The sequence below is a fragment of the Microchirus variegatus genome (assembly GCF_963457635.1).
Source record: "Microchirus variegatus genome assembly, chromosome: 14".
In the NCBI taxonomy this organism is placed as follows: Eukaryota; Metazoa; Chordata; class Actinopteri; order Pleuronectiformes; family Soleidae; genus Microchirus; species Microchirus variegatus.
Genome location: NC_139815.1, coordinates 8250055 through 8274002, shown reverse-complemented (window position 1 = coordinate 8274002; position 23948 = coordinate 8250055). Strand labels below are relative to the sequence as shown.

The window sequence follows — 23948 nt, the reverse complement described above, 5'->3', positions numbered from 1 at the left end:
CAAAATATGGTATGATCCCTTTGAACACTCCTCTCCAACTCTGCTTAATACTCACTGTGTACTCTCACGGACTGTGAACTTAATGATTCAGCACAATGGCTGTACCACCTGCACTGCACTTTGTTTTCCCTCCCATGAAATATGGGTTAAACAGGGAGGCTCAAATACCATCCTGACAGCATCACAGCAGAGGAAAGACAAGAGCAGCTTATGCACTTTAGTTTGACTAAGTAGTGAGTTTGCAAGCCATTATCTAAAATGTAAGCTTTGTGCAGCTGTGCTGGTACAATGAGAGACTAAACCAAAGTGAATTTAGAGATAAATGCATTCATGTTCTAGTGTTTTAATATGCTGTATGACAGAATTCAATGATCTGTGTCATGAGTCACCAAATTAGATGGAAGTTGATTTCAGACACAGTAATAGTGATGTTGGTTCTACAAGAAAAATGGCAGGGAGGCATAAATTGGGATTTTGGAAAAGCCTATTTATGTAACTGGAGTATATGTTAAACATTATTCAAATTGTTTGCATTGGGTAGGATCTTGTATGTCCGTTGACTTCCATCTCTCATGAGAATATCCACAGAGCTTGGTCAACTATATAAGGTTCTTCGGCTTGTCCTCATAGGAGAACCCTTTTTGGCTCCAGGTGGAACCTTTATCCCTTTTGGAGGGTTCCACCAAGAACCCTTTTAAAACCCTTTATTCAGGAAAGGGGTTTTCCCTTTTACCAAGAACCCTTGAAAAACCCTTTGGTTTTTCAGAAGCGAATGGTTCCAGGTAGAACCTCAGCCCTTGTAGAAGGACCCTTTTGGAACCCTTATTGCTAAGGGTGTAGGGATAATTTGGGTAAGCAGTGATGCTTCAAATGTCCAGTCAATGTACTTTTGTCCCTCTGTTGTTAAATTATTTTTCAGAAATGTTTAAAGGTAAAAATTGGATGGAAGTTTTCCCTACCCAATATTTTATTTCAGGACATCAGTGAGATGAAAAACAATGTTTTTGGGAATGTGCCACACTGCAGTTGATATCTGTCCACAGAGGTGATAAAGGCTGTTGAAGGTTGTTGAGCTCAGTTGTCTTGTGATTTTGAAACAGTAACAATGGTGGCTGCCATGAAACATGAGATTACAGTGAAGCAGTAGGAGGGAGTCTGCATCTTACACTGGCTGTTAATTGACCTGCACATGCCCAGCGGACTTGCCCTTGAAAGACCTTGTGTTCTGTGGCTTTACAAGTCAATCCCATCCATACATTTAACTGGACACAGACAAAACACACAGGCCTGCTTGCATTATCAGGTTCCTCACTTTACAATATATCACCACAACAGCATGAGCAAAATGTCCCCCACTTCATATTAAGACTGGCCTTTAAAAAAATTAAAATGGTCCAAATATTTCAAAATAACCCAAAATGAGAATGCAGTCATTACTGATTTACTCTGAAAAGGCACTGAAGTTTCGAAAATGATGAAACTCATATACACATTTAAAGCTACCATAGTGGTCCAATCGCACAAATATGTGAGTTATGGAGGTCTACTTACATACATTAACTTGTTTTTATGGTCAAAAACCTCCTAGTTGCTGCAAACGAGCCGATCGAAATCGATCAATGTAGGCTCTGATTGGAATTAGTGGGAACACAAGACCCAGGTGATCACATTAATTTCTTCTTCATCCGCTTTATTTTAGTTTGAAAGAGGCTTTGAGACTGGCAAATTTTAAGAAATAAGCTTGTTAGGGAACTACAGTGGCCTTTGCGTAGTAGAAAGGATGGTGTTTGTCTTTATTTGCGTAGTAAGCTTCAGATTATAGCCTTGTGTATACTTGCGCGTGACACTGTGGCGTGGGGCCTCTCAGAAAGCGAGCGACCTACAAGTATGCATGGAGGCGTCAAAATGTGCTGCCGGATAAAGGTCGGCTGCTTAGCAACATTAGTAAACAACAACTTTCTGCCATTTAATTTTAGGATATCGCTTACATTGGTCTCAAAATTGCTGTCTCTCGGTATTTCACGTATTTGGACAGCCATCCCAGCTCCACCAGAATCACAGGGAGGGCTTTTCCCCCCCGGGGTCAACACTCTTTCCATGGGCTCGTCTTTTGCCCTTCACAAAGCGATCCCGCATGTTTTTCCACGTCCTACGCCAAAAACTGTCGTCTTTTTGTAACGTGGTAGCAATCTCCTTCCATGAATTTAAGGCCATCTGTCTGTCTCGGTGCTCTCGGACAGAATAGTCATACAAATGCTTGAACAAGCGGACCTGCTCGACCAGTCTTCCCAATGAAGAGTTGGCGCGAACCGCAGCCGACACAGTTACAACAATTCAGAGATGTGCGCGCCCAATCGCAGCACCTATCGGAGCTGACGAGCCCAGTTCGACACAGGATATGACGTAATTTTGCCGCGTGGCCAGCACACTATGGCGACCATAAACGACCATGTGTTCATGTCCCAATAAACTCTCCTATATCACACTCTGAAACAAGTTTTTCATTAGAAATGACATGGACATCCTCCTGTCTGTGCTCACAGGGTCCAACGTTTAATGTGTAGATCTTCCCGTTACCCACACAGGCACTGCAGGAACAGTGTGCATCCTGAGTCACTAACAGTGTCTAGCCAGATTGTGTTAACTGTTGCATGCTTGTGAAAGCCAGCTTTTGTCAGTCAGATCAGTTGTGATGTTACTCACAGTTACTAAGGATAACGTACAATTTCATTATCTAGATTACCAGGAATGAACGTTCACTAGGTGTGGCATACAAGTCAGTACAGGTGTTCACCCACACATGGTGAGTAATTCATGACGAATGTTGCACGGTCACGAATGTGCTCAAAAGCCTGAGGCTGAAGCTGTGCAGTGACACACTAACTTCCGTCAACAGTTCTTGTACACAGCCCGCAGGAAGATGACACTGAGCTGAGACCACAATTGCGTAGTGAATTTTCGAAACAACGTCAATAAATGAAGATTCCCTTTTTTTCACTCTTTAAAAAATTAACTGGGGGGAAATTGGAAGGAGGAGGTGCAAATGAGATATGGTGGATTGCTTAATGTGTCTCCAGAGATGCACGTCTTTTATCATGTCTCTGCCTGAGGTCTTGAGTGATATCCATGACTTTTCCAGCCAGCAAACACATTTAACATTTCAGTGAAAGCTGTCTGCATTTCTGAGAAAGATGCTTGACACAGATTATTTTCACTTTTACTAAATAGGTGTTGGTGATAATTGTGCAGTCATTTGCGTTTGTTTGTTTGTTTGTTTGTTTTGTGTGCCTCCAGCCTGTCTTACCTTACACAATTCCCAACAAAAAGTGCAGTGACCAGCTTTATTCCACACTTGCACTCTTTTTTTAATTATAGTATGGAAATAAAATATGTTTGATGAAAACATAATTTCAATATTTATATTGACTATTTCCTACCACCGTTTTCCTAATTTCCTACTGAGATTAATATTTGTGTCTTGTCCTTTTTGTTTGCTTTATTTAGATAATGTTCCGTAACTGCTTTGTTCCTGTATTGCAATGCCAGGTTGCCATTGTAGGAGCCAGTATTGAGTTAATTTAGTTAGTTTAATTGATTGACGCAAGCTTAACCAGTGGCTCTTAAAGGGAAAGAATGTGGTATTGTGGACCTTTGATACCTTATAGCTACAGATGGATAGAAAGATAGATGCCACAGTGATAGGTTCGCCTTTTTGACCGTTATGTTACTGTCAGCTGTAAACCTCCATCTACAACTTGGAACATCGAAGGCATAGTTTCATGTGTTGTTGATCTGAGAGAGGCTTGGATATATATATATATATATATACGGTAAGTGGGAAATAAATGTGAAAAACCTTTACACGACTCTTCCGTGCCATGGTGATTGAGGACTAGAAAAAGTGCATGTGAGTCAAGCCCATTGAAACCTGCCTAAGCTAATAACTTTGAGCGGCTTTGAAATGAAGCTTAGGTTCTCCACTACACTCATGTTAGGTCAAGTTCATCTGATGACACTTTACTTTCATTCGCAAAATGTCTTGTCATACACTCGAGTCAGTTTTTGTGTAAAAATAAAAGAAAGGAAATCCTTACAACAAATTTGATCTGACATAAATTGAAGTTAAATGCCTTCCACTGCTGTTATTGCTTTAACTGTCGACATCTAACAAAACAAATGGAGTAACTCATACAATGAAATGATCAATTTGCGATGATATTGTGTTTTATTTCTATTTAAATGTGTATAATATGTTTGTGCCTGAAGGAAGAAAGTATGGGAAGACGTGTGAGAAAGTGTCTGAGGAAGAGGGTGTGTTCACAGGTGTGCCAGCCCTCCTGTGTATGTTTTTGTGCGCTGCCAGCCATTGTTGTACTGATGCAACACCTACCTGCTGGTGTGTATAAAAGGCAAAGCCATGATTCATCTGTTTTAAAGTCATCAGTTCAGTGTGCCAAGTACTTTCAGCTTTTTACATTTTTCAGTCAGTGACTCCACCAGCAGTTTGTGTTATGAAGATGAAGAATGTTCTTGTGGGGGTTTTACTTGGACTTCTCACCGTTGTCCGGACAACACCAATTAACAGTAAGATACAGACTTGTACAAATGCATTTGTTGAAGTTTCTGACATTTCTTTTTTGATTCTCTGTGTAAGTCAGTCTTTGAGAATTTTAAATATAGTGGTTTGCTCACATGCTCATTTGAGATCTTCATTCATGGTTTCAAATGTTTTCTAAGATTTGAGTCCATAGTCTTACTTATTAAAAGCAGAAAACATAGAATTCTTTCAATACACAGTTGTGAATTTTCCATAATTCCCATGGTGTCCTTTTTCTTATCCCGTGAGTCAGCACTTTTCCGCCTCTCACCTGAGATGCTCTTTATGTTTCAGCTCTAACTCTCTCTGTAAGAATAGGATTTCATTGTCAAAGTGCAGGTTTCACTCGCACCTCCAGATTACACACAGATGTCTTTGTGAAATGTTCTGAGCTGCTCCAGAAGGTGCATTAATGCGTATGACTTGAATAAGGTGAAACCAAAGACCAGCACAGAGCTGTTACACAAGCCTGAGCAACCGGTAACTTCATATAGGGATCAGTGGAGCTGAACATGATTGGGCAGAAATGGAGAAAGGAGATGGGTGATTTGATTCTTTAATGCCTTCTTTTACATTTTTTAATAAACCACTGTTTCCAGTCCTGAGATTTTCACAAGGCAACAGATGGCCTACTGAGGTATTTGGTGACAGAAGTACTCAGATTGCTGATTGAAATCTGTATGTTATGAATAATCCTTTAAAATATATATTTGAGATAAAATACAGAATTATTAATAGCAAATGCACTTATTCTGCCAAGGATGAGGACATACATGGTGAAAAGTGTAATGCCATTTGAAAATGTTTATACAGGTCTCTATTAAACCTTTTACAATAATTACAGCACAAAGGAAGTGAGATATCCAGCACCAAAAAAATGCACGAGCATCTCAGAACTGTATTTGATCTTGGTAATATGCAGGCAAAACACTTAAACAAACAAAATGAACAATACATATTTTTAATTTATTATGTGATAATGTTCATTACCTAATGTATCCTCCTTACTTCCTCTTCGTTAATAACTAAATCTATGTCCATGGCTTCCTTCCAAGGAAGAAAAAACAAAAAAAGATCAGTCAGTTGTGGTTTACTCTGGTGTAGGTGTGGTTTGCTTCTAACAAAACTGATACTTTGATGAGACTGCCAGGTTTTTGTTAACCCACTCAAAGATGATTAGTCACCCCGGTTAATCATTACTGTTTCTCACCACACCTTCACTAAAGACAACTGCAACGCAAGTTTATACAAGACTTTGGGGGGGCGAAGCACATAAGCTCCGTGTGATGTCTTTATAATACCACTTGAAGGAAGCTTGGTAACTTTCCTTTTACCTCATGTCAGGTCTGGTTGTTTAAACACTTAATGTGACTCGTGAATTTTTCCATCTCCCTTCGCCTTAGCTGTGACCCAGACTCCCACCAAAGCAGAGGACGAAGTTCTCCGAGAGGCAGTGACGGATGGGTTCCTCGTTGATCACTTTTTTCCCTCCACCCTCGCAACTAAATCACCTGAAAGCAACACAAGCAAATCACCAGCCCAGCAACACACCTCTTCTGACCCCGAAAAGGTTGCTATAGATGAGGCCAGCGGGGAGTCCACAACCTCTGCGCTCATCGGTGATCACACTGCAACCACAGTTTCCTCAAAGTCCACATTCTCCAGTTCCAATGCACCTACTAGTCAAAGCCCTCAGTCAAGCTTTACCTCCTCATCATTGCCAAATGAAGCCCATTCAAGTGCAACACCACGCCATGTCTTAGTCTCCCAAACTACTGATCCTGCCGTCCCCAGCTTTAACTTTCTGAGCACTCAGTCTTCAGAGTCTGGGTCTGGGTCTGGAGATGGAGAAGATAATGATCTAATGTCCAGTGTGACCTCTATCTCCAGCACAGAAAGTAGCACTGCATCATCAACCTCCATGTTTGCTGAAGTTGGAGATTTTGATGGATCAGGCTCAGGAATGACAACAGGTACAGTATGTCAGATGAAATTCCAGTCTTGCACAAGAATCTTTTTCAGGCCTATGGTCATCCTTCATCTTTAATGTTTCCATGAAGATTTTAAGTCTGTGTTTTAATGTTTATCCACAGAAACTAGCACTGCATCAACAACCTTCACAACTGCTACATGGCTGTTTTCTGAGCCTGAAGGATTGGGATCAGGATCAGACACAACAGTTGAGATAACTACCATGAAAAAAACAATCATCATAAAACAAGAAGGTAAGGATTTATGCCCAGTACTTATTAAAAGTTGTTTTAAAATCAAATGTTGGCTTTGTTTGTCTATGGAATGTTTTTAAATGGGTCATTTATGTTCTAGCACCAGCTTCACCAGCAAAAGTGAAAGATCATGTCACCATTTTATCACCACGACAGAGTGGAAGCACACCAAGTGAGTCCAGATGAAAATGTATTTAATTACTAGTTTTCTGTATAATTTAAGGCTGGTGTAAGTAACACATATGTGCTCACGTCTCCAGGTTGGATCATTATCCTTGGTTTTATTGTTGGTGTAGCAGCACTCGTCTTGCTCTGTGTCGCCATCGCTACCCGAGACAAGTAAGTGTTAAAACCATAAAACAATTTTCGACAATAACTTTTCTGTGTGCACGGAATTAAATTCACACTCCTCCTTACTGTGCAGGTGGAACGGACCAAACCAGGTATCCCAGCCAGAGAAAAAAAGTGACTTCTCAAACCAGCAGAGGGAGCTAGAGATGGAAACATTCCTGCACAAAGAAGAGCCCAGGGAGAACGGAAAGGCAGCAGAGTACACGGTCATCCCTCTGGATGAGCTTCCAGAAAGTAGTTTGTCACACTGACATTCAGAGTTAGATCCTGTGGAGGTTTGAGACTCATCACAGACCCACAAGACTGTTTGTGGCAGTTTAATTCAATCAAAAGAACATAAACTGCCAGGGCTGTTGAGCAAAATGCTTATGTGGACTTTCACAGCTCTGAGCCAATCCTGAACAAGACTTAAGAGCTGTTTATTTTTATTTTTTTTTCTGCTGACATTTGCCAGCTCTCCACACCACACCTACTCTGAAGCACTACCTTTGTTTGATTTATTTATTTCCATAACAACTCTGTCATTAACTATACAACATAAACTTTCGGTACTAGAAAATTGTCATTTATTTCAAAATTGAAACGTTTTCACAGTGTTTTATTCCCATATTATATTTGTCAATGTAAATAATAAGTGTGAGTAATCAATGATTTTAAAGAAACAGTTTCTGCCAAGTCTGTCTTTGTTTCAGTGCCATTGTTGTAATACAACTTACTATACTACTGAAGACTGTTGTGGAGTGTAACTTATATTAAGCCGCTCGTTTCCTCACATTCATTATGTAGGCTCTGAGTGTTGAACAGCACTCAGCCCACTAACTCATTTGCTTCTGTTGACAACCTCTGCATCATTTCAGCTGCTACAACATGTTTGAATATTGATAATTATATATATGTTCATATGTTGTATCACATTCACCACTTGGCTGAGAAATAAACACAACGGCAGCTCATCAATGAATATTTATTTGTTTCCATTAATATTTACACACAAGTATTAAAGTATGTACACACGTCATTTGCCTGAGAAATATTTCTGTGGTCTATCATAGTTTTTATGGAGCACAAGTGCATTCAATGTTGTCATGCATGTAGTAGTGAGACAGTTTCAAAAATAATGTCTGCCTTAAAATGAACATCAGACAAAAGGAGAAGGGATGTATTATATTACATATTACATTTATGAACCAATATGTGCATGAAATGAAAAATAAAGATCTAAAATATGACTTTTGTTACTTAACGATTCATAGAAAACACTGATAAACTATTGACCAACTGACAAAACTACAAATAACATTGATAAAAAAAAAGTGGTTTAATTGATACTTGATTGATTTTAGGTCACCAGGTGATTCATCTTTTCTGTTATTGGAGAAGATTTGTGTTTGAGCCAAACACTGAACTGTTTGTTGAGGTATTATGTCATGAAGACTACAGTACCAGTTGCCAGCACCAGTATTCATGTGCAAACACCACCACATTAATGAGCTCATGACCCTTAAATAACATTAGATGACAACAATAATTCACATACAAGTGGAGAACAGAAAGCTGTCTCTTTGGAGCTAAACAGTTTAATAGTTATACATTAAACCTAAAATTGCCTCAAGTTTAGAACCTGTTGAGACTTTGTACTAACACTGCTACAGACATTTTATATGTATAAATATAACTATAGTCTTTATATAAACTTTTAGCATGCAAAAACAGATTCTGTCAAATTCCATACATTTGATTTTACACATGATCTAAAGAGAGTATATACACAAAGTGCAAGCAGGCACTTTAAACATGAACATGCTGTTTTCTGTAAGCTGTCACTTTATATGCAAAAGGGAATAAATCAGTTTTCACCTTGGTTTGGAGAGACGTCAATGTCTTTCATGCAAAACATTTACAGTACTGTGCAAATGTCAAACCATTACATGTGTTGTTTTACCAATCAACATACGCTGTGATTATTTTCTCGATCACTTCATCGGAACACGTCCAGGAAATGCAATTTTCAAAATGCCTCACCTGAAGTGGAACCATAATTAATATTACTGGTAAAACTTGTGAGTGTCTATAGGTCTATGAGGCCAGGTTTATTCAACTTTGACACAACATAGACCAACTTCCATTCACATCAACCCAATCCAAATGCCAGTGATCACAGAATTTGACAGATATAAATACAACAAAGCTGGCAGCGCCCTGAGATTTCTGCACAGTACTGTAAAATTAAATGACCTTATTGTTATGTGTGAAGATTAACTGGAGCCAGTATTATAGTGTTCACTTGCTAAACAGATCATTAATGCTACATGTAATTACAAATCAGTTTGTTCTACCTCAATCTGCTGTGCAAAGTTTAACATCTGCAGAGTAGTATCTCTGGGTGGAGTTGCTTTGTTTCCTCTGCTAAAATATACGTCCTGATAACAATGAAAAGTGATAAATTTTATCCTAAAATCATACTTATTGCACTCTGCAGTTGACAACTTAAAGGCAAGGTTGTCATATAGCAAAGAAATAAACATTGAAATAAAAGAGTGCAATGCGTTGGCCTGCTGAGATTTTGAGAAACATCACATATGCATTTTGTTTTACATTCTCACTGCACCTCCAATTTCCTTTCTATATTCATTTTTCTTTCTCTCAGAGATGGAGGTAAATCCCAGAACACAGACATTTTTTTGACTACAAACAGAATTGCATTGCATCGCACATAAACAACATGTATACAAAAGATACATAAATATTAACAGGAAGGATTGCCTTGACATACACTAATTTCTGCTTTACCACTCAACACATCCCGTAATGATTGTTACCACATTTAGAGGCCACACCTTCTGCTCTTATGGTTTAAGACCTAAGCTTTTGGTTCTTAGGCTTAGGTTAATGTGTGTGACATCAGAGTGTAATCTCATAAGTCAAACAGTCAAAGGTAATGCAGTTTTTAACCTTTTCGCACTTGAATCGTCATGCCACACATGAAGCACTGTTTCATCATATTCATGTTCAGTTTTTCTTAAAACTCGAAACAGCAACGGCCCTGGGTGTTGTCAACCGAGGGTTTTATCCTCCCGAACACAGTGTGTGATATGCATCAGTTCATTGCGGTTTGTGTCCAGTATGTGAGAATGCATAATCTAATACAAGTTCAGCTGTGATTTGCTCCAGTTGTTAACCTGGATTGAAAACTGCAGACAGGAAAAAAAGACTGTCTGACTGTTTGGTCGTGCCGTACTGCTGACTCTGCTAACACTAAAGTTAAGTTGTAATATCACCTTTTTATGTGAGTTTATATATACCATATAGTTGTGTCAGCAGAAAGTAAAAGATAGTGGAACTCAGGGTAAGGCGCAACAGCAGCATCTCAATCTGCTTTACCCGCACTTCCACGGTTCCTCCTCAACAAGGGAGAACTCTGTAGTCTTGCCATTTTTTCCCATGGTGACCTGTAAGCAATTATCGAGAACATCTAACTACTAAGGCCAAGGCACCATCATTTATAAACTGTCAACAGATGGGGGGGCAGAGAAGCCATTGTTTGGTTACTTTTTGTTTTCATTTTCAGGCATTTTGTCCTCAGGACTGAGTTTAGTTTGTGAGTCCCCAGAGAGGAAACACATGTGTCCTCATGCACTGATACATGCATTATAGTGACAGATTAATATGGAAGAAGTTCTGGCGAGTTGGCCATGTATTTGATGGATTCTCTGCCCGACCAAATTATAATACAGTTATTAAATCTGACCACAATGCAACTCTAGCATCAGAAAAAAGTTGCATTAAACAGGCAGTGAAATATCAACAAAAGGTTTATGCAGAAGAATGTTCGGAACTTCAGAATGAATGCATCACTTTGGATGAAACATGGTGAAACAGCAGTCTTTATGCATACCACTAGATACAAAAACTCGAAATAGAATATGGTCAAGGATATCGAATATTATAATTTGGTCAGGGCTGCCACAAATACATGTCCATTTAATAAATAGACAAAAAGGGAAAAAGATGGCAAAAACAAAATACAAGTAAAACTAATATGTGCACAAGACTATGCTTGAATATTTTTTTTAGAAAACATTCCATTTGATTCCATAAAAAAGAAGCTTTTGCTTTTTATAAATGTGGTATCACAAAAACTGCTCTTTCAAATGACAATTACTATAAACATAGTCACCAATACTGCAGGTATTACAGGTAGCCACGTAGAAAACAAACACAAACACAGACAAAGAAAGTGAGACAAACGCACATACAGAGCCAGGGACGTTTCTCTACATACAAGTCTCTATGTCCGTTAACATAAAATGTACCTTGCAGTCGTCTATCAAGATCGAGTTGTGGTGAGTGTATACATTCTGGTTGCTGTTATTTTCAAAGTAGGATTGTGTCTTTTCCATTTCATAGTCATCCATACGGGTCTGCTGGGCATCAAACATGTCAAGCTCGTGTTTGGATAGGTGGTAAACAATTCCAGCTCCATAGGAGTCTCCAACCACATTGACCGAGGTACGGAAACGGTCCCTGTATGATGAAGAAGAGATTGTCAACAAACACAGTAAAACACTCATTTTATTGCATGCAGACATTCATGAAAACTAGAGATATATTCTGACCCAACCCACTGACATTTTCTTCTACTTGTGTGTCTTTGAAAGTATTGGCTGGATGAAACTGCACATGCACAGTTAATATCTGCACTTTTATTGTGATTAACCATCTAATTTCAAGATCAACATATCCATGCACGGAGTGGACAATGAACAGGAAACTTACATCTGCATCCATCTAAAACCAGAGACTGGGGCAAAATGGGGCCCTGTGTCTTGTTATTTGGTTTTCAGGTACCAATTCAGTGTATCAATTATTTTATTAAAACTTGATATGCACTTATTCCATGAATTACCCCTTTAGCCAAAGTAATATCTTTAATTCAGTGAATATATTGCCAGTCGGTTTGTTTTCTAAATAAACCCAAAGATGTCACTGGGTGAACATAATTGCATGTTTTCAGGAAATGTTTCCAAGTCTAAGAGCCAGAGTTGTGTGTGTGTGTTGAGTGTCGTATGGGTTTAGTGAGAGAGCTTCTGTCCCTGCAGTTATAGGAAGACAGGTAAGAAGATGATGTCATTAAAAGGCAAACAAAATGACACAGTTCATGCTCACCTCACTGCAGAGTTCATTATTTTGCCGCACTGATTGACATTGAAATGTAATGTGTTGCATACTTTGAAAAATAACTAATTAAAGAAGCTAAAATCACCATCCTGCTGTCAATGCCTTATGTGGGTGTCAAACTCACAGCAGCCAGTCGACAGCAACCAGGAGGCTGATGTCCTGAGTGGGCAGCCCCACCGCTGTGAGGATCAGAACCATGGTTACAAGTCCAGCACTGGGGATACTGGCTGCTCCAACGCTGGCCAGGGTGGCTGTCATACTGAACAGAAGACAAGTACAACTCTCAGCAGGACCAACGACAGGCTCTGCCGCCCAAACACATCACTGCTGCTGCCCTATATGGCAACATACTGTCACTGCATTTATAACCCCCATCTAGCTGATTCATTTGCAGAATATTACCGCTTTGTTGTATATGTTCATCATTCTGTAGCCACATTCTCACCTGACAGTGATAACCTGGCTCCAGTCGAGCTCAATCCCGTTCATCTGAGCGATGAAGATGGCTGCCACGGCCTCATAGAGTGCTGTGCCATCCATGTTGATGGTGGCGCCCACTGGGAGGACAAACCGTGTTACTCTCTTGTCGATGCCCAGATTCTCCTCTAAACATCGGAAGGTGACAGGCAAGGTGCCGGCACTGTGGTAAACCAAAACAGGAAGTAGGGATTTATTATCATAGTCACTAACTCTTTGCATTCTATTTTGTCACTTGAAAAAAAACTCAATCAGGGAAATCCACTAAATAGACAGTGGAATAAGTCTGACTTAGGGAAGGAAGGAAACACAATTCATTTTCACTGTAAGTGTGAATCACTCTCAAAATCAGTTGTGATTCAGCAGTTGTGTCGTTTTACAGATGGTTGGGATGCTTCGAGACAGCAGAGCAGTGAGCAGACAGGAATTTGAAAGAATCCTGCTCACCTCAGGAGAGGAAAGAGTGTTTCATCGCATTAATAAAACATTGAGAGTCGGAACAATATCCCGCATGGAGTCAAAGTGGGAAGACTTCATAGTTCCGCACTTCAATAAAAGTTATGGTTGTTGTTGAAAATATGGCTACAGATCTAAGGGGATTTACAGTATTTATGAACAAAAACATGCATCACATCGGAAAATAGGTTTGTGTTCTAAGTGACCACGCTGTGCTCACTGTAGTGTCTGGATCATGGAATGTAAAGCACGAACAAAGGCAGCAATATCTCATACCTGGATGCTGTTCCGAGTGCAGTCACCCAAGCCTGGAATAGTCCCATGAAGAACTTGTATGGGTTTTTTTTTACAATCACAAAATATATCAGTGGAAGAAAGATGCCTCCATGGATGATGAGGCCCACAATCACGGTGACCATGTACATCCCCAGCTGCTTAGCAACCACCTCCAAATCAGCAATTGAGATGATCTTTCCACAGATGAGGCAGGCAATACCCACAGGGGAGTACCTGAATGTAGACAAAGGCTTTGTTTGTGGGTTCATGTCTTAGACTCACAAACAGGTCTTTTTATATTACTATATCATAAGGCTTAGTTGCTGAATACCTTTATTTGGAATGATCAGTTCCTGTTGCGGGTAGCACTTACCACATAATTGCGCCGACGAGTTTCATTACAATCTCATTCAGGACGTTGAAAAAGTCCAGCATGAGCTTGGCCTTCTCTCCCATTTTCCCCATAATTACTCCAAATGCTACAAAGAATCCAATCAAACCTGGAGGACACAGAATGCAGTAATTCAATTTAGTCTCATAGAAAATCTATATCCAAGGACGAGGTCTATGCAAGCTGTAAAAAAGGACTTTTAAATTTCTTGATTCATCTTTGGTAAAGGTTGAGTCATGTTGTTATGGTATTTCATATACCTTGTAGTTAAAAATAAAAATGTATCTTTCTTTTTTTTTTTTTTTTTAAGTTTTACTTACCCAGGACATTCATCCCACCCTTGAACTGAAGTGACCTTTTTATTATGAATTGCGGGGGTGCCCTGGTCCTGTTAGAAGGCACTTGTACTTTGGTAGTTACTGTTTGGACCTGGACAACAGGCAAAGAAAACAACAAGCAGGTGAGTGAGTGAGCGCTATATGAAGCATAGCATGAATGATGGTTGAAAATGATCCGCGAGACTCTGACCTGCTGAAAACAGGACTGCACCAAGTTTTCTGGGAACAGGTTTCTGACGAGATCGAAAAAGGCGTCCATGCTGGACACGTCGTCATTCTTCTTCCCCTGTCCCAGATTAGCCTTCAGCTTAGGGTTGCCGGGATGGATAAGCAGCACAAGGATCACGCCCAGGATGGCTGCAATCACTGTTGTTGACATGTAGTACACCATGGCCCTGGTGCCTAAACGGCCACTGGATTTGGCATCCAAACCAGCAAGTCCTGTTGGCGAAAAAATTAAATAATTATACAGGCTTAAAAAGATAAACTTATTCAATATTCTGCATATGATTAGCCTGTTGCATTCTGTCTGCCCAGACCTCTAAATGCAAAGCCTTAGTATAAAACAACTTACCCTTCATAAATAAATGTTGATGTTTTTTGTATCAACTTTACGTCTCAACATCCTGAACAACACACAATGCAGAAGTACTGCTACAAAACATTTAAGGCGCCATATGTAAGGATGTGGCCAAAAACGGTTACTACACTCAAATTCAAAATACCAAGGTCTTTTTTAGGCTTCGTTTTCTCTGCCATTGTAGCTCAGACGTAACTTTGGCGCCACATGCCAAAACTAAAAACTTAATTTACGGTCCGCAAAATATTTTTTTTCATGTGAATATTTTGTCTGTACTGTTGTTGGTGAGTTCAGTTTGTTATATGAACATTATTCCTGAGCCTCTGTGACATATTAGGAGGATTGTATGGCCAGTTGCTTGGAATGGCATGAAACAAGTTTGTCACACACAGCTAGATGTCATAATATTAAAAAAAAAAATTCCCAAAGACAAAATCCATTGCATCATGCATTGTACTTTAAAACAGCTGCATGCTTAGAGGAGGATAGATCCATCAAAACTGTGTTTCTGCTGCATTGTCATTCCGTCTATCACACCTATTTGTTTGTCCTCAAAATATGCAATTTAAGAAACATATTTTTTGTTTACCCAAGACACAAATATACAAAAAGAAATTCACAAAAAGCAAAAGCACTTTCTCTCTGTGTGTGTTTCTACAAGTAGTAGCACCATGTGAAAACTTGTCGGTACATTCAGCAGAACATTTGCACCTCACCCACCTGTGACCAGACTGGAAACGACAAGAGGCAAAATCAGCATCTTCAGCATCCTCATAAGGATCTCTCCTGGGAAGGCGATGATCATAACAACATCAGCAGGGAGAGGAGATATGTGCCGCAACAGCATTCCAGAGATGGAGCCCAGAAACACACCTGAGCAAGTGAAATAAAGAAATAAAATTTAAAAAAATCAGACACAAAGCCTGATGACTTTAAAAGCATTTACTGTATCTGAAATAAATGAATGAATCAAAGTGTCAGAACAATGGTGTTATACGTACCATAATAACTATATAGTATGCTGATTTGTATCACTTGTGTTTGCAGCATAGAGCTGAAAGACTGGGACTAGTGGAGTGAGGTTTTATGATCTCCTTCACTGTTGGTGGAATTCTAAATCAACATTGCTCATAGCTATATGACATGTGTTTGTCTATGCTAGTGCAGTAATGTAGTACAATCCCTCACAGACAGTACACTGTAGTGCATGCCTAGTAATGGCTGTGAAAACCCTTAAATAGAGAGCTGGTGACATTGTAAACTTACCAAGGATTGTTAGAGTGAGAACCATATTTTTCATAATTGTATCACAAAAACTGCTACATGCACTCTCTGGAGGGTCCACAATGGGCTCCAGGTGGCTCTCGTCCATCCTGACCTCCACTTGCTTCTGCATTTTAGTTGCTCTAAAAGTCAAAGAGAAAAGAAAAAAACATTTTGAATGTGTTTTTTTTTGTCGTTTTTTTTTTTTTTCTTTATGCAATTTTGAACTAAAAGATGAAAACGGATTTGTAATAATCAAAGGAGACCTTTTTATATAGGTTCTGCTTTGACCTTCTATGAACCCTTTTGGAGGGTTCCACCAAGAACCCTTTACTCAGGAAACTGGTTTTAAAGGGTTCTCTGGATCAAAATGGTTCTTACTGGGACCATTAGTGTTACCAAGAACCCTTGAAAAACCCTCTCTTTTGGGAAAAGGTTTTTCAGAAGGAAATGGTTCCAGGTAGAACCTCAGCCCTTGTAGAAGGACCCTTTTGGAACGCTTATTTCTATGGGTGTACATATCTCCCACAACAATAATAATACAAAATCTGGAAACAAGCACTAATATCTAATTAGTTCGTAAGACTCTGTAATTGGAATTAATATAAATGAATTAATATAAGATAACTATTGTCTCCTGAGGTTATCACAGAATCAATGACACGTTTGTTTGTAATACACAGTTTCTCAAAGTTTAACTTGCTTCATCTGACTACACATACTTACAAACTGTTTATAGACAGATGTAAGCAAGGGAACCTGCTTACAATTTTGAGGATTTTGCTTGAAATATGTTGTTATGAGAATGTATCTAGATAATAGAAATGTTTGCTGCCTGGAAATAATCTATCAATTTTCATTGTATTGCTATATCATGTCACTGAAGCAACGTGTATCTCAGGTTTGTTGTGGTCTGGCATAAAGCCTCTTTGACTTAAAGATCAGCTCTCCCCCTCGTGCAGCCTTTAAATCCTCTGTGGAGCACAATTGCATACGGTTATGTAACAGTGAATGCTTGTGTCATTCTGAAGACTCCCGACCTTCATGACTTCATAACACCTGGAATATTAATGCTGGCACCACACAAAAACAATTCTCCAGGGAAATTTGGGTTGTGAAGTAAGCAAAAAAAAAAACTTCCCTTCTTTTATTCAGGGAATAATAGCAGCAGCAGAGGGAGAGCTCTGACTTTGAGTGGCATAGAGACATAATGCGTACATCTCTCCAGATTCAATAACACTTTTAATGTTTGTTTGCATTACCTTCTGTAAAAGTCACAGAAACATACGAGGTGAGGACAAACTTCCAAGTCAATCGCACCTGTCTGATACACTGCGCAGTGGCATTAATGACACTTAAACCTTTTAAAGAGGATAAAATTAGCACCTCCAGCTCTCAAGTGATTGAGTTACGTAAAAGTAAAGGGGCTTCCCAGGAAAAGTCAAGGTCTCACCTCCACCTCTATGCTAATTCTTATGCAGGGGATTACTGATTTAAATATCAAACTTTAGTGTCCAAACCAAATTGCTTGCTGTTTTTTCCACAAGTAAGGTTTAAAACTAACCATCAAAAATCTAAATTGCATGACTACTGTTAGATATGTCGGACGTTTACCTGCAAACACACAAACAAAAAGGTTTGAAAGAGTAATTTGTCTTTAGCACCATGTATCACAAACAGCAGATATTATATATCAAACAGACATCCTTTTCTAGACATAATGTAACAGCCATTATTGCACTACTGATGCATCAGCCAGTTTTCAAGGTAAAGCTGCACAGGAGGTGCTGAACATGATTTTGTCGAGGCCTCTCCAATGTAATGTCTAGTACTTGAAATACTACCACCATCATTATGTGCTACAGATAATGCTTACCGGTTGTTTTGTGAGTTGCTTGGAATTGAAAACAGACTTGTGGGGAGCAACTACATGGCCATCACGGTAGGTGAAAAAATGAACAAAGTCATGACCCATGCATCAGTAAATCCAGTCTGAACATCCAAAAAAGTCCAGAGAAAGTGTTCACCAGTTTGTAAAAATGTGTAAATCACTGTTTCCTTTGCTTCAGCTGCCACTCATTCAGCTGCAGAGAGGCTTGTAAAGGTAAACTGACCACCCTGACGTCTGACAGGAGACTCAGACAGAGAGGGTGGAGTCAATGTGAGCTTCTTTTTTTTTTCTCTTACCCTTTTGACTTGTGTTTGTTTACTTTTTCCGATGATGTCCGACAAAATCACACGGTTACTTTGAAAAGGTTTGAAAGCATTTCAAAATCACTGGTTATATTATAACTCACAATGGTGTCATGATGGGATGTCTTATGTTGTACCATGGGTGTGTTTTTCAATATAGGGACATTTGTGAAAATTGAGCAACATTATCATTTTAAAAATGAGGGCTTTCCCCTCATCAACTTGTGGTCTGGGTATTTCATATCCCCCTTTTTGGCAAGTGCAAACCATAAAAGTGCCATAAAGAACAGTGCTGTGTAATGCACTCAGATTATATTAAAATATAAAATGACCACACTGTGGTCATGAGATTAAGGAAATATGTGCAACTGAAATGCTGACCTCCTTGATAACAATGATGGATCCAGTACATTTGCATTTGTGAACCATAAACTGTTACTGTTTTTGATTGGTGGTTTGATTTGTTGTTCCCCCCACTGACACTTAAGTGCGTCTTTGCGTTTCCGTATTTTGGAAGATTTGGCAACCGTGCTCCTGCAAGCTTTTGAACTGGGATTTCAATAATTGTTTTAAACACTAAATGATGCTGTGTACATATTTGACATTGAATATATAAAAAAAACAACAAAAAAACAAAAAAAAAAACAATGCATGACTGTTTTTGTGCTACTCTTTCAGCAGGACCCTGGCACACAACAACAACAGAAACACTTGCATCATGACTCGAGGTAGCGATGCAGCAGTTTAATGTTGCTTGGTTTCTGTGTGATCATTCTCTTTCTGGACGTCACCATGACTTCTTTCTGTCTCTCAACTGTTAACACATGCCATCATTACAATATCATTGCCATGGCAGCATTTAGGACTTTATGGGCACAGAAAGTGTCTGTGGAGTCGCTGGGGCCATTAGAACATTTTGACTCCTGTGATGCATTTCATTTCCTGTGTTATTACTTCAGCCCTTAACATGAGCATCAAGAAAGTGTTTGGTTCGACTCCAAACAGAGATAAAATGTTTGCTCAGAGGCTGACTATTAATAGAGCATGTAACTGGTGTAGGAAATAGACCCATGAATATGAAGTTTGAAGAGTCTGACCCCTGATATGCGTAAAGTGTACGTGAAGCTGCTCTTTAGGCATCAAGTGGGAAAGGGAGACACTGTCGGGGCACATGGCAAAGCGATTGTCCAAGCAATTCCACACCTTGCTCCGCCCTTTTCTCCCCTCGGTAACAAGCCGACCTCATGCGGCAACACCTGACAACACACACCACGCTTAGACAGCGGGTGTCTATAATTAACTAATCTGTCCTGAGCTATCCTAATCCAGCACACATACAAAGTGAGTTGTATCAGACACACTCAGAGAACTTTGATACCTCAACACAACACATGCATTTCCACAGTCATACAACCAAGTTCTCATCCTTTGGGCTCTGTGGTTACACGGTGATATTCATCGTGAGAATGAATATACCCAATTGGCTTAATCTGTGATCCCAAACCTTACTCATGAGTATCCCCAACAGGTAAGAGGTTGTTAGACAAGGCCAACCGACCAATTATTAATGATTTACCATTTTCCCATTCAACTTCTCAGCTGTCCAGCTCTATACATATACATTAAACAACATGTTGTTTTTTTTACGTTATAAATCCGTAAATACATCAAGCCATCAGACATCACACATCTTTACACTGAAACAATCTCTGCAGAAGACAGAGATGAAGAACACGAAGAAGAAGAGGCAGTGCAAGCCACATTAGTGCAATTAATGGTGGCAAAATGTTTTAAAAATGCACGTCAATGCATCGTGGCAAACTCAGACCTTTATCAACGTGACAAACCAGGAGTGAGATGAGGATATTGACCAAAAGACCAAAGAGAGGACCGACTTAAACTTAACCATAACCATAACCATAACCAAAACCATAACCATAACCATATGAATACCACCAGATGTTCCTCATATAAATAAAACATAATGCACATGATATATGTTTAGGGTCAGATTCTTTTCTAGAGGTGTAGATGATGATATCAGGTTGGACAGTTGTTGTGAACATGGACACATGAACATGGTCCAGCCTGTTTGACTCTTTCCATCTCACCAGAACTCAACCTCCGTGAATGTTTTTTACAAAGGAAAAACATGCTAAATCTGTTGCTGTCAAGCATGTGGCAATTCAGGAATGGAGGAAAATGTTTCTCTGAACATGTAAAAATAAAAACACTTTTAATTTTTTAAAGAGAAAATGTGTGAAATGTGTATTTGGGGAAATAATATCCACAGCAGCTGTCGGCAGGGGGTTCAAACTTGTCGATCAGACTTAAAAATGAAATGTCAGTTACATGTAGATTATAAATAGGAAAAGGGTTAACGAGATGGAAAGTGCAATCGCATAAATGTAAAACAATGAATGCACTTACTACTTGCACACCCATCACATATTGCACGGCGGAGACACGGATGGCAGTAATGATGCACATCTGATGATCCCAATTTGGTGATGACTTTAATGACATCTGTCTCGCAAGTGCGGCATTTCAGCTGATTCTCCTGATTGTGAGAGTTAACTGCTCTTACTTATGCAGATGTATAATTAAAACATCTCAGCTCTCAAGTCGCTCTGCCGCCGTGCCTTCCACTTGAGAATGAAGCTGAGAAGGAAACGCTGCTTCTACTCAGACTCATCACAGCGTCTCCCTGTCCTTAGTTCCAAAGAGTAAGGGAAATGGATGCTTAATTAGTGCAGCTAGGATGATACGCTTAGCTGCTGTCTAATCATGGGGTTAGGTGAGGAGATCATCATTAATTTCAATCGTTGTGTGCATGTGAAGGCTCAGCCTACAAAACTGTCTTGAAACTGAGAGTAGCTCCTAAATCTTGTCTCCATCTTCCCCTACATTGTTTTGTGTGTTGTTTCGAGCTCAAGCTGACAACGTCATGTTGAGGACAAGACCCCCGATGATGAGATGCTGATGCTGGGCCAGCTGCAGACAGTAAATAAATTGCTCTATTGCTGAGTTTCCTGCTTTTACACTACGGCTTTCATTGTCTGTTTTTACAACTAGAAAATAATAAAAGACAACTTCTATCTGGTTCGACACTTTATTTGATGTGTGGTGCTGCATTACAGTACCTCAGTATTTTAGGGGATGGGAAAATTTGAGATGTGTGACTGTGTATTTCATTGCAAGAAATGGGAAGGTATATGCTGTATTATCTTGGGAGCAAAGTATGAAGGAAACTGATCGGTTTCTAATAAGCCTAAAGTCTGCAGTACACTGTGACTTATTCCATCTCTTATTTCATGATTAAAGCCCATAAAAATGGTTACATATGGAAAAATGGCACATGCCAAAGTCCCTCTCTGTGTGTACCCTTCAGCTTTTCACTGTGCCTCCTGAAAGTAATTGAACATTTAGCGGTTAGTAATTTGCCTCATGCCCAAGGCCATATCAGAGAATTGGGAGGTAAACTTGCTCAAATTAGAAAAACTTGGACAGGAGTAATTAAAGTATGTCGCACGGCTGCTGGTGCCAATCCCAGCTGACATAGGGTGAAAGACGGCCGATGTTCTTGGACTGGGGGAGGAAACCGTTGTACCCAAATAAAACCTACGCACACACAGAGAAAACATGCAAACTCCAAGCAGAAAGGCACTTGTTTGGACAAGGTCACAAACCCAGGTCTTTTTGCTGCAAGGCACCAGTGCTACCACTGTGGGGTCCTTGCTCTACAATCACAAATTTTATAAATGTAAAAAAAAAAGTAATTGTTTGACTCTTTTTATACGAACATATAACTGATAGATGATAAATGATAGATTTGTTGATTAAATATTCATGTTTATTTCATAGCTGTTATTCTATATTCACTTATTTTGAAGCCCTGCTCAGCAGAAACCCTTTTGTTTTATAGTCATCAGAGTGAATTACAGTAACATAGAAGGGAAATGTGTCCTGTGTAGAATTCCTGCTAAAATCAAAGTCTATTGTTGTTTTTTTATGGCTCACCGTTGTTAAATTGTAGAATCAAATCTGTCATTATTTCTTGATTTACTTGCTGAATGGAAACACGGTCTAAGAAAGCATTTGGATCCTGATTGTGCGCAGTTTACATTTCCAGTAACACAAAATGAAAAAAAAAAAAAATGAATGGAACTGATTTCTTTTGTTGCTTAAATGGATTTTCCCCTCAGTGACTCTGGGATCATTTTCACGTCTCAGTTTCGAATTGTTGATGTATATGTGATGCATTTTTCATTAAAGGTAATGTGATATGTAAGTGTCATGTACAAATACTGGGCCTGCCAATTATCTTCTGAAACTCCAGCTTATTTTGTGAATGTTTAATATTTTACTTGACTGATTTCAGACCTTGTCAACAAAGAGAACTTTTTTACTTGAAATACAATAAACTTTAATTCAACCACGTCCTGTTAATCTCAGGGCATATATGGACTGTTTCACTTCCAAGTGATGTGGAGTTCTGCCACAATTTGTGATTTATATAATGTGTACTATGCTTTGTTTAATCTATAGTTAATGATTATGTCATATAAATAATAATGTCAAAATAAGATTGTGTTTGTCACATTACGCAATAAGATGTGTGAGAAATGGAGGCTATCAATAGATAAAATAAATAGAATTTACTGTGATTTAGTATGATCTTGAAGTTTTGGATAACTTGTGTTTATCCGTGAAAGCATTTACTTAATTACCACAGATGAAGCATATGTCAATTCATGAACTATGTATTGTTTAACAACATCTTTAGGTTGAAACACAGATTCTTCTCTATGAACTATACATAACTTGTATTCACTTACACTGTGAACTTATTGGCATTAACACTGAAACAAAACAAAGGTTAAATGTAAGAGCCATCAATGCCATTAAAAGTATGTTAAAAAGAAAGAGAACTTCTTGTGTGCGCTCTTTATTATTCAGTTGTGCTTGTTCATACACCGTTGTCTTCTTCAGATAATGTGTATATTCATGCCACAATAGTGACTCCAGAAAGTAGAGCAGCTTTGTCTCTTGATGCTTTTGGAAAGGTTTCTCTCTTCTACTATTGTGTCACAGACTGGCTTCATCAGACAACTTTTAAAAAGTAAGATTTCCCTGCCCTGAGTTGATTAATAAGGTTAGGTGGGTGTGGAGGCTCATAGAGGCTTCTTCTGCATGTCTTTGAATGGTGTGGATGCATCTGTGATCAACGGTCTCAACCATCACTAGAAGTAAATACAATGAAGTTGCTTTAAGTGCGTTCATATTTCTCAAATTAAAATGTTAAATATGTGAAAATTAATCGCAACAAGCAATGTGTTCATTTCGACAGCACTAAGTAAAGAAGCGACTGATAACAGGAATTATAATGTTATCCTTGCGGCAGTTCTTTTGAACTTCATCTTCTTGCAGCCATGTCTTGAGTTTGGGGGATGTATATATACACCAGGAGTGAATCTCACACAGCGGCGTGGTATCTCTAATGATGCACATGTGGCCCAGGGCTGTCAGTTTTGCATTGCTTTGAGAAACTGTCACTTCAAAAAAAATGCACAAGTTGACTTGTTCTTGTCCTGAGATGGAAAGTCATTAATCTTTTTGTTCA

At 39.1% G+C, this 23948-nt stretch overlaps 2 protein-coding genes across 2 annotated transcripts; one reads left to right on the top strand and one right to left on the bottom strand.

The window, feature by feature from the left end:
- Nucleotides 1–6791: 6791 nt before the first annotated feature.
- LOC310936882 (uncharacterized protein) lies at nucleotides 6792–8108 on the top strand (the record flags this gene model as incomplete). Its single annotated transcript, XM_083901040.1, has 4 exons — nucleotides 6792–6822; nucleotides 6923–6994; nucleotides 7083–7161; nucleotides 7247–8108. The coding sequence occupies 4 exons, from the start codon at nucleotides 6792–6794 to the stop codon at nucleotides 7422–7424; spliced, it is 360 nt and encodes a 119-aa protein (XP_083757166.1). The 3' UTR covers nucleotides 7425–8108.
- A 2442-nt stretch (nucleotides 8109–10550) lies between these two features.
- Nucleotides 10551–16265, bottom strand: LOC310936379 (excitatory amino acid transporter 2-like; the record flags this gene model as incomplete). Its single annotated transcript, XM_083900436.1, has 10 exons — nucleotides 10551–10622; nucleotides 11487–11697; nucleotides 12476–12610; nucleotides 12797–12991; nucleotides 13561–13794; nucleotides 13934–14060; nucleotides 14272–14380; nucleotides 14480–14730; nucleotides 15590–15742; nucleotides 16136–16265. The coding sequence occupies 10 exons, from the start codon at nucleotides 16263–16265 to the stop codon at nucleotides 10551–10553; spliced, it is 1617 nt and encodes a 538-aa protein (XP_083756562.1).
- Nucleotides 16266–23948: the final 7683 nt, after the last annotated feature.